Below are 11289 nucleotides of genomic sequence, written 5' to 3' on the forward strand. Positions count from 1 at the left end.
TCAGCCAGATTCGAACTGACGATCTCCTCATTACTAGTGAGGTGCCTTACCAACTTGGCCATAAAGGCTAATTTCGAAACTATGGTTGTTATATGTGAGTTAGACGGTGCGAAAATCACGGGATAAAAGTCACGTTAATTTCGTCCAAAAACTCAGAAATAGGCTGGGAACAGAAGTGATTGGGAGTAGGATCGACAGTATCTGCTTATTTAGGTAACAGAAGCCTAAATTTTGCCTAGTACTTTCAACCTGAGAGAAAATATTTGAACCACTCACGATTTTATGATTCTAAGAAGAGTCTAGAAGCTGTTCCAAAATAGACAAAGCCCTGTCGCTTTTGGCAGAACAGGCGAATATACCGAGGAATTTTCCAGTACGCAGGACATCAATATTTCACATTTTCTTTGGTGCAACAAGCTATTCTGTCAGTATGAGTCTGATAGCGAAGTATTCTGAAAGTCCGTTTGTAGATATATATGTCTTTTGCGTGCTTGGTGTAAAGTCTGATTTTATGGAGAATTGGCGATTTTTGTACACTTTCACATATGGTTACGTGATTTGTAGGTGCAAACAGCAGAAAAGAGAGATGACACGTCGATGAAAGTTGCTTTCTACCTATTTTCCTCCTTAGTAGAGCATTGTCAATACTAGTTATCACTTTTGAAAGTTGTCTTCTTCACTTTTTGCAACCATTAAGAACCCCAAAGCCCCGAAGCTATCTTCCTTTTATGCCAGCCGTTTGCTTTCTGCTACACAGTTCCCCTGGATTACAACATGCAGGTAAATAATATTGAACTCATCAGGAATTGCGCTTCCTGCAGGAGGCTACATCTGCTTTGGTCTTTCCTTCTTAACTATGCTATTTCAGGTTGATGATGAAATTACAAACAAAGGCTAAACACGGTTTGTGGAATTCAGTCGTTAAAGCGAAATATCCGAGTCTAACAGAAGCACTGGCAGAATTTTTGACTTTGTATTTTCCCTTTTTTACCAATTGCTACTTCCTTCTATCTGCGTCTGTCTCTGTAGCGCTAATAACCATTCTTCACTGTTTGTGGTCTTCAATCCAATAGCCACAATATTCAAGAGTCAGAAGATAGTCAAGAAGAATCGAGTTGTTTTTTCTTGAATTTCATAAGATTTCACAAGAAGGCCATTTCAAAGAATTTTAATACTACTTTTCCTCAATATAAAGCTATCATCACTAGCCTAGAGTTGAAGTTAGACAGAGAAGAGTATAGAATACTCAACACTACAATTGTCAACTTATAATTCAGTATGAGCTACAACAATAAGAAGTTCGATCCTCCTTCCTACCCTCCTCCGTCAGCAAACAACTACGACCCTCAGAACCAACAGGGTTATGGAGGGTACCAACAGCCTCAATACTCGCAGGAGCCTGAAGAGGAATTGTATGATCAAACCGACTTGGAAAATGGCCAATTCCAGAATTACAGCGAGAAGCCAGTGAGTTCCGAAAACTTTGAGGAAAGTTTTAAGATAGAAAAGCCAAAATGGAATGACTGGCCATTCACACTTTTCTTCCTCGCTGTCGTTGTTGGATTCGTAGCTGTAGCAGTAATTACTATCAATGCCTTGAGAGCTAGGTTCGGTTTTGAAGGAACAGGCATCTATGGCTCGTCCAATACCTTCAGTTTGAATACGAATACGATCGTCTTGTTCGCTTTTGTCATTGTCGTGGGGTTGGTATTGTCTACTTTGATTATGGTATACGCTCGTATGGCTCCCCGGATTTTTATCACTACTGGTTTGATCTTGAATGTGGTATTGGGCATCGGTACAGCCATTTATTATTTCGTAGTTCACTATTACTCTGCTGCCATTGTGTTCTTGGTGTTCTCGCTCTTCTCGGCCTACTGCTACTGGAGTTGCCGTAGCAGGATCCCGTTCAGTGCGACCGTTCTTGAGATTACCATTGATGTCATGAAAAGATACCCCTCAACCTTGGTAGTTTCCCTCATTGGTATAATTGCTTCGGCTGCTTTCAGTGCTTTGTTTAGTATTGTAATTGTCGCTACTTATGTTAAGTTTGATCCTAACCCAAACAACGAAGGTTGTTCTGTTGGTGGAGGCAACTGTTCGCAAGCCAAGTTGGTAGGTGTTCTTGTGTTTGTGTTCTTTGCTGGATTCTACATATCTGAAGTTTTCAGAAATGTCATCCATGTTGTCATAGCTGGTATTTATGGTACCTGGTATTACTTGGCTGGATCCGATCAGGGTGCCCCAAGAGTTCCAGCTTTAGGTGCTTTGAAGAGAGCCTTGACTTACTGTTTTGGTTCTATTTGTTTCGGTTCTTTGATCGTAGCTTTTATCCAACTTCTCAGGGCATTTATCCAAGCTCTTAGACAGAATGCCTTAGCTGGTGGTGACAACTGCGCCTTCTGTGCTCTCTGTATTCTTGATTTGATCGTTGGTTTCATCGACTGGATGGTCCGTTACTTCAACCATTATGCTTACTGCTACGTTGCTTTATACGGAAAGAGTTATCTCAGATCAGCAAAGGACACCTTCGACTTGCTCCGTTATAAAGGTATGGATGCTTTGATTAATGACTGTTTCATTAATACTGCATTGAATTTCTATGCCTTGTTTGTTGCCTTCGTCACTGCTCTCTTGTCTTTCCTCTACTTGAGATTCACTGAACCAGATTACAATGCTGACGGTAACTTCTATGCGCCAGTTATGGCGTTTGCCTTCTTAATCTCTGGACAGATCACCCGTGTTGCTACTTCAGTCATCGAGTCTGGTATTTCTACATTCTTCGTCGCCTTGGCTAAGGACCCAGAAGTGTTCCAGATGACTAACAGGAACAGATTCGACGAGATCTTCAGAAACTACCCCCAGGTATTACAGAAGATCACCAGTGACCATTAGACACTGTTGCAGTCTATTGTCCGATTCACACTCTTTTCCTTTCGTCTATTTATCCTATTTCTAAAACCCTAATACTAATATGTTTAACCATCAAGAGATGAGTCAGATTGTAGTTTCCATTGGTATCTTGCAACATTAGTGTCTTCTATTGTGAGTTTTCGCAGGTAGATTAAAATGAATTTTATTCTTGTCGTGAAGAACACAATGGAGATTTCTGACAGAGCTGTAGATAACTTGCCACTATTGTCAAAAGAAAGTAGGAACAAGCTCGATAGTATCAACAAGATTAAACGGCGGTTTCACCTGATTTTAATCTGAAACCAAGTTAGTCGTCTACGGTGAATCTATATGTTTTATACGAATTTTCACAATTTGGTTCTTCAATTGTAAATGAGCCTCTAGCCTCTAGTTTTCAAATTTGTGAATTCAATTTTAAAATTCTTAATTTTATCAGCTAGTATATTAAAAAGACACATTAACTAAACAGTTAACACATTGAAGATAAATAAAGAAAAGGAATCCACCAAGTATACTTGGTAGAAAACACTGCTAGCTGTGTATCAAACAACTTAGACTAGTAAATAATATCAATTGGAAATAATACCAAGTGGACCTTATACCGATCATATTGTTAGGGGGCATAGTGCTTAGAGACCGATTCCACCAGCACCAATTCCAGCACCAAGAGCACCGATACCATTGAGGATACCACCAATACCTGCACCAATACCTCCAGCTTCAACTTGTGGCTGAGCAGGAGCAGGAGCAGGAGCTTGCTGAATAACTACAGTCCTACCATTACCATGGTTGTTACCGTGGTTGTTGTGGTTGTTACCGTGGTTGTTGTGGTTGTTACCGTGATTGTTATGCGATGGAAGTCTGGCACCCAAAGAAAAGCCAACAAGAGCCAAAATAGTCAAAGAAGAGAATGAAAGTTGCATGGTTGTTTTGAGGATCTGATTATTTGAATATCGAATGGTAAAGTCAATACTATTTCAATAGAGAAATCGAAGACCTTTTATATTTCCTTTCTAATATACTCTCAACATTAGAACCCCTTGAGTTCGCAAAGAATTGTACTTTATTCATGAGAGAAGTACTCAAATTTGCAACTAATTCAATTTCGAAACATAAGGCAACTGCTAAGTAAGGCAGTTATCAATTTTAAGGGCAGTTACAGGAGTTTAGGCAATCAGAAAGGTAAGTACCCTTTGAGCCAATTCAAGACACCTATTCAGATGTGCTTGCCACACTAGAATTACTCATGAGAACCAGCCACTTAACCCTGTAGCTTGTTAAAGCTAGATACTGTTTCAACCAAGATATTAAAGTTGGTGACAAAAAGGGCTTTGCTGAAGGCTTTGTTCATATCAATGCCCTCAGCAAAGGTTTTAGTAAAGGCTCTTGCAGAGCCTGACCCAAATCCAATTAGAGGGGATCTACCCCCCTAAGTTTGCAAGCAACTTAGGTAGACACTAGCAATGAGCAGATTGTTCAATGTGGAGTGATGCCTTTTCATCACTTGACTCCTGGTAAGAGTATTATCTAGTTCCCTTCTGTTGGATGCCTTTCCAATTGGGATATTGGAACCATGTAAGTGTTCTGCAGCTGTTGCAGTCATATGCGGGATGACGAATTGATGATGTTTGAAAACAGAATGATAGGGATTGTGTTTATGACCTTGCAAACAGAGAGGCGTGGGTTGAATGAAAGTGAAGAAATAAGGAAACGAGTTCCATTAAGTTTTGTTCTTGAATAGTCAGGAACCCCCTTGATTCTAGAATTCTGTAGTAAATATTCTGCATGACAGACCATAATTAGGTATAATTGAGAACTTTGGTAATGGATAAAGGGTCTGTTATTCTAGACAGATTTTTGATTGCATTTTGTATCTAATTGGTGCCACCATATGTGACACTTCACTTTTTCATATCCGGCCATCCTGCTTTATAATCTAGCACCTAACTTTTGCCAAGAGACCGCATTCATACCAACCTCAGAACAGTCTCCTCGACTTACAGCAGTATAAGTCATTTGTGGATACCCAATCAGTGCACATTCCAGAAATAATAGAAAAATATGACCAAAAAGGAGAGGAGTGGAAAACTGAATTGCATCAAATCTATTTACTTTTCTTTTGTCTTGAAATCTAACAATAGGTTGAAATGTGGAATTAGATTTACCTTTTGATTCTGAAAGGTACAAATAAGGCGTAGATACGTTATGTCAAAATTGACACATAAATGTTTTATTGATTTATACAGCAACTTTTGTGGAATTAATTAAGAGGTGTTGTTTTACTTTCGAAGGGATCCTTAATTCTTTAAGGAACCTCAGGCAGCGAGGGACGAAGCTTTCGTTTCTCAACTTACCGAAAACATCAACAATATTGCCCAATTCGAAAGGATAAAATTGGCCCATCCTGTGGTATTTGTATCTTTTTAAAAGAGAAAGTAATTGGCAACTTTGTACATATTTGAATTAAATGTAGGCATAAGCAGGGAGCCATCCTTAAGATGTATAAAAAATAGATCCCTTCGCCCCAGTTTCAAATTATTAAAAATCAAATTATTGTTGTTATAAAAGTTGCTGGACACCATAAAAAATGACGTGATTATTAATGTAACATACTTCTGCTATTGATTAAAATTTTTGTTTTAGCAAAACTGAAATATTGAACCACTGATAATCGTGCAAAGTGATTTTGCAATAAAAATTGCAACCATCTGCATAGTAAATATACAGTAGTTCCGTGAAAGCTGGAGTCAGTATAATTTATTTCAATTATGAAGTTGCCATATTTGCGCCAGCAATAAATATTTGATAACATAACAAGAGATCAGTGAATTCTTTCCCTCTTTGATTAAATATTGTTCATCTCTTTTAATTAATTGTGTATTTTCAAAAATTTGTGTTTCCATGAACTGTTTTCATTTTCATTTCTTTTAGAAAAATCACTTTTCTTATTAAGACCCCAAAATTGTAAATGCCGGTTGCTACTAAAACTGTCTATTACTACCAGATTTAAATTGAGTTTCATCTACTTTATTCTTAACCCCATAAAGTAGTCAAATGTATGGTGGTCTCTAACTCACCTATTTTCATTTATGGTAGTGATATTTGATAATCCCACGACATGGATTGTGCACAGAAGTTCCAAACCATATTGGCGAAGATAGCCACTGCTTCTTCAGTTCAGCACTATATCTCTATACACCTTTATCTCATTCTTCATGCTTACATTAGCCATTGGTGATCTCTACATTCCTGAGCGAGCTCTCGATTTGCCGGCCAAATTCCGCAAGTTGTTGTGCCCCAATCCTCAAAGTATCCCTACCAATAGTAAAATATCTGAGGTGATATGTCTTGGGAACATCACCAATTCTGTTGATACGTTGAAGTTTTTGCATGATTTATCACCTTCGTTGCATTTAGTGAAAGGTGAGTTTGACGACTTGCCAATATTGTCACAGCAGTTGTCGCTGGTGAGCAAGAAAGATGAGAATGTTGGTATATATGGGGTAATAACTCATGATAACTTGAGAATCGGATTCACCAACGGCTACCAGGTAGTACCCAAGAACGACCCGTTGGCATTGCTGACGTTGGCGAGAGAATTGGATGTAGATGTATTGATTTGGGGAGGAACTCACAAAGTAGAAGCATATACCTTAGATGGCAAGTTCTTCGTGAATCCTGGAAGCGGAACGGGTGCTTTCAGTTTTGATTGGCCCGAATGGTACGAAGAAGAAGAGAACGCAAAGGAAGAAGAAATAAAGGAAAATGAAGACGAGGCAAAGCCAGAAGTAAACGAGGAAGAAAAAGAAGAACCTACTGTGGAAACGAAAGAAGAAAAGAAAGATGAAACTGAGGATGTAGAAAAGAAAGACGCAGAAGTTACAGAAGTTTCAGAAAACAAAGCAAATCTATTCGATGAAGGACAAACGGAAACTGATGCACAAGATACACATGGTGATCCTTTACTGGATACCAGGGCCAATGTAATAGACGAACACATCTTAAGTGAAGTTACCGAGCTCAATGCCATAGTTCCGTCTTTCTGTCTTCTTGATACTTTTGGATCTACTTGTACTTTGTATATCTACACACATTTGAACGGCGAGGTTAAAGTGGACAAAGTGTCCTACACTAAGGAATAAGATGCTTGCACAACGAATTCCGGGTACTAGTGTTGTAAATGCCTAAAACTATTTACGCAACTATTATAACATTGTGGGCATACACTATCAATACAATACCTGAGATAGAGTTAATTTTGAGTATTCACTCAGAAAGAAATTTACAGGTAGTTGCTTCTAAGATATCAAGTTCTATGAATTCTTCGTTCCTTCATGAGTAGTCATGGTGATAATACTATAATATATACATTACAAGTAAAAATACAGTGGCAGCAATCATCTACCAACAGCTATCGTCCAATTCTATGCCTGGACCGATGAGTAATGAAGAACAAATTCCTTCTTGATCTTTTCCCAGTTGTGAGGATCAAAGAATATATATACACCCTTTTCGACATCCTGGCTAATTAGCACAGGCTCTACGTTGCTATCTTTAGTTAACCACACTTGTATATCCTTGTGGTATCTCCAGTTTCTTGCTACAAGTTCACGAGCAGCGTATTCCTGAAGAGTATCTCTAGGTTTCATATAGAAGATGTAGAAAAGAGTTTCATCAGTAAACAGCTGGATTTTGTTATCACAAGGACCTGGCGGAGGCACTATAGACTCAGTCAAGATGGACCGAGGTAATGTGAAGTAAGGTTCGACTTCTGAACGTGAAGTTTCTGCCCAGGGTGAGGGTAAATTCTTGAGAATGGTGGAATCTTGTGACAAATCAAACCCCAACTTGGTGATATCCTGTCCGATGGCAAAAGTTGTGTAGTCTGATTGGTCCATTTTCACCAAGGACAGCAATCCTGCCAATCCATACTTGGACATTTCGTTGTCTACTGCAGTGTCTTGGCCTGTCTGGATAGACAAGTTATTCGTGGGTAATCCTGGTGGTAGGGTCGCTGGAAAATGTTAGTAGGAGTTGAAAAAAAGTCTGCAAAAAGAAAGTTGGAAACCCGAAGACCCGCAGGTCTTTGTTCTCAATTTACTTACGCATTATTTGTGGGTTGCTATGTGAAGAAATGCTATGGACAAGTTTGTTGTGGACGATAATGGAGATCACAGAAATGGAATTGGAGTATAAGCCAATCTGGATATGTTGGAGTTACTGGCGGAGATGGTAAGCGCACGCAATTGAAAATTAGCGAGGTTTAGTGAGAAATACTGAGAGTTTCGCGATTCTCTCGGTATAGTACAACTAATTAAGAGTCAACTTATGGAAGCATTGCCACTCTTGTTTCTCAAATTCGACTACCAAGATCTTGGTTGATCTATTGCAATATTACTTTTGTCATTTTAAAGCTTTTTGCAAAAACTCAATTCATTTTCTCAACTACAAAATAACTGTAACTATTAATAGTTGCTCTCATCTTTCTCGCTATCTTTCTACTCTCCACGTTCTCGCTAAATTCTCGATTCTCGCTAAGTAGTTTACCAGATTCGATGCGATGAGCTACAACTGTTAATTTATACTAATCCATTCTTTCACCAACAACAACTTCTACTTCATTTCCTACCATGTATAGACGGTTTATACCCAACATTATAATCACCGGGACTCCGGGTTGTGGGAAGACTTCTCATTCCGAGCTGCTCTTGTCTGTTCTCAACGACAAAGCTGAGGATTCTAGGAAATTTCAACATTTTTCAGTTTCTGATATTGCCAAAGAACGTAAATGTATCGAAAGCTACGACGAGAAATTGGACACGTCAGTAGTGGACGAAGATAAGCTCTTAGATTCCCTTGAACCTGACTTAGAAAAAGGTGGCATATTGGTAGACTGGCACTGCTGTGATATCTTTCCAGAAAGATTGATTGACTTGGTAGTCGTCTTGAGGACAAACAACTCGTTGTTGTATGATAGATTGAAAAAGAGAGGCTACAAGGACAACAAGATCCAGGAGAACATCGACTGTGAGATTATGGAGGTCATAGCTCAGGATGCGAGAGAATCATATCTTCCTGAAATAGTCATAGAGTTAGAATCCAATTCTGTAGAGGACATGGAGGAAAACGTAGACAGAATCGCTGCCTGGACTATAAATTGGATTAACGATCATCCAAAGGGTGTTACCAACGAATTGGATCCAGAACTAGTAGCTGCAATCAATGCTGAAGATGAAGATGAAGATGAAGATGGTGAAGATTATGAAGAAGAAGAAGAAGACGATGAAGAGGAAGACGAAGAAGACGAAGATGAAGAGTAAGCAATTTGAAAGTATAGACGATATATCTGTCCACAATGAAGAGAAGATCAGCTGATCAATAATCTTTATTTTAGGACAGATGAGAGAGGTGTAGTAAGAATTCCAGATATATAATTATAGTTCCTACAGATATCATACTGGCAGTTTATATTAAACACCATCCCAACCAAACCTCACTGGTGAATAGATATGCAATCAAAAGGTATAACTAATAATAAAAAGAAATAGAACTGAAATTTGTTTGCTGTGGATTGAATATTCAATATTCTCTAAGCAAAGCTGTAGATGAATCTTCTGACGTATTCCAATGCAAGCAAGGCAAGGATAACCAAGAGGGCTTGGTAACCCTTAGTGACAGCCAAGTAGGACCACTTCAGCTTTAATCTGGCCATGTTGTGGGCTTCAAGCTCGACTATACACTTAGCGTTCTGTTCAAAAATATACTTTGATTCTTCAATGATTTCCAATTTTTGTTCTTCAGTAAGACCGTTTCTGGTGACAAGCTCGTAGTCTCTCTTGTAGATCATTCTGAGCAAGTTCTCGTCAGCAACATCGAACGTGAAGAAATTCGTTCCCAACTTAACGATTTCTTCGTGGGACAAGCCGTTCTTGTGTGGGAACAAGCCAGTAGCCTTTGCGAAAGACGATCTCATGATTCTTCCACCGGCAAACAAGGCCAAGTACATAACATGCAAGTAGGCAAAGAGCAAGTATGGCTTTTCGGCAGTGCCTTCCAAGATGTGATTGGCAAATGCGATCTGCTCTGGCATGATAGGGTTGACAAACTTTTCCTTTCTGTCATCGTAGTAGAACAACAAGTCTTGTTCTGCCTTCTCACGTCTAGCAATTTCTGGCTTCCACACGCTCTTCAACATTGGCGTCCATTCGTCGTCCTTCTCGAGCTGGGCGTGGAGCGATTTTTCGATGGATGCAAAAACATGGTAGAAACTCTGCAAGCCCTGTCTGTAGATCTTGCCGTCTCTGAGTGCGAGGGCCATCTTGAGGGTGACCAACTTGTCGACTTTGTCATGGAGAGATCTTGTTTCGGAGTTGATTCTGTTGGCAAGAGCGCCAATGTCGTTCTTGGCCGGAAGAATCTCGTGTTGAGAAAGCTTGGTGGTGGCGCCGGAGTTTTGTACCTTGGACATTATGATACTATGCGATTTAAGATGCGAAAAAGATCGAGATATGGGAAAGTCGATCAGGGGAAAATTCTGCTAGCTAATGTTTGAAAATTACAGACAAAAAAGTCAAATGTCAAACGGATATTGGCAGTTTTCTGAGAAAAGCAGTTGTAGATGTAAACAAAGGAAAGTTGGAGACTTTTCTTCAAAAAAGTGGATTCTTCCCTTTTATATTTGTATGGAGTCGTGGCAGCGATATGTCCGAGAAATTTCTGCGCCTGTAGATGCGCGTCGTTTTGTGTAACCAAGAGCGCAGTTATCGGTGCAATCGGCAGTATTAATTGGAGGGCCGAGCACGGTCTTTTCTAAAGAGTGTACGACTCGGCAAGAAGGACGCGTGAATGGTGATCTAATTGCACGTCACCAGCCAAGAAAGAGTATACCCACTTTGAGGCTGAACTCTGAAAAATATTGTTTGTTTATCTTGGGGAAAAAGGGCTGAAGCGATGGGGTTAAGCTCAAATGAATGCCGATAAGATCGAATAAAATTCTCCGACCGTAGGGTGACTGTTTCTGAACAGTTTCTAGAGAAGAGCTGAGAAGAGCTGAGAAGAGCACAGAAGAGCACAGAAGAGCACAGAAGAGCAGACCGAAAAGTCCACAGAGAGCCAGAAAGTGATGTTTACAGAGGTTTTAGTACGAAGTCGTACTGGAATAATCGCACAACACTTCTTATTGTCGGGCGCCAATTCTTGAAATTACAACTTGGTTCTTGTATTGTCTCTGAATATAGGCAGGAGCCCTAATCTCCCAATTCACTTTCTACGAACTGGTTGCACCATATTTTCTGCGAATGTGTAATTCCGATAATCAACTTCTGCAGTTGTTGATTTGCTCCGATTAACGGCAATGCCACAGCCTAGCAAGGGTAA

The 11289-nt window shown here is 39.6% G+C and overlaps 5 protein-coding genes across 5 annotated transcripts; 3 read left to right on the top strand and 2 right to left on the bottom strand. All coding sequences in view use genetic code 12, as the record gives it.

The window, feature by feature from the left end:
• Positions 1-774: 774 nt before the first annotated feature.
• PICST_34117 (predicted protein) lies at positions 775-2895 on the top strand (the record flags this gene model as incomplete). Its single annotated transcript, XM_001387307.1, has 4 exons — positions 775-780; positions 1297-1325; position 1360; positions 1381-2895. 4 exons carry the CDS (start codon positions 775-777, stop codon positions 2893-2895), a joined length of 1551 nt encoding a protein of 516 aa, XP_001387344.1.
• A 3217-nt stretch (positions 2896-6112) lies between these two features.
• Positions 6113-7316, top strand: VPS29 (protein involved in endosome to golgi protein transport). The gene is made up of 3 exons (XM_001387308.1): positions 6113-6701; positions 6790-6800; positions 6890-7316. The coding sequence occupies exons 1-3, from the start codon at positions 6129-6131 to the stop codon at positions 7053-7055; spliced, it is 750 nt and encodes a 249-aa protein (XP_001387345.2). The 5' UTR covers positions 6113-6128; the 3' UTR covers positions 7056-7316.
• A 21-nt stretch (positions 7317-7337) lies between these two features.
• On the bottom strand, positions 7338-7853 carry CDC36 (transcriptional regulator involved in cell cycle regulation; the record flags this gene model as incomplete). The annotated part of the gene is made up of 1 exon (XM_001387718.1): positions 7338-7853. The coding sequence occupies one exon, from the start codon at positions 7851-7853 to the stop codon at positions 7338-7340; it is 516 nt and encodes a 171-aa protein (XP_001387755.2).
• Positions 7854-8543: 690 nt separating this feature from the next.
• On the top strand, positions 8544-9233 carry FAP7 (Predicted nucleotide kinase/nuclear protein involved oxidative stress response; the record flags this gene model as incomplete). The annotated part of the gene is made up of 1 exon (XM_001387309.1): positions 8544-9233. One exon carries the CDS (start codon positions 8544-8546, stop codon positions 9231-9233), a length of 690 nt encoding a protein of 229 aa, XP_001387346.2.
• A 136-nt stretch (positions 9234-9369) lies between these two features.
• On the bottom strand, positions 9370-10515 carry HMX1 (heme binding protein). Its single transcript, XM_001387719.1, has one exon. The coding sequence runs from the start codon at positions 10379-10381 to the stop codon at positions 9503-9505; it is 879 nt and encodes a 292-aa protein (XP_001387756.2). The 5' UTR covers positions 10382-10515; the 3' UTR covers positions 9370-9502.
• Between the last annotated feature and the right edge of the window lie 774 nt (positions 10516-11289).

The sequence above is a fragment of the Scheffersomyces stipitis genome, chromosome 1 (genome assembly GCF_000209165.1).
Source record: "Scheffersomyces stipitis CBS 6054 chromosome 1, whole genome shotgun sequence".
Lineage (NCBI taxonomy): Eukaryota > Fungi > Ascomycota > Pichiomycetes > Serinales > Debaryomycetaceae > Scheffersomyces > Scheffersomyces stipitis.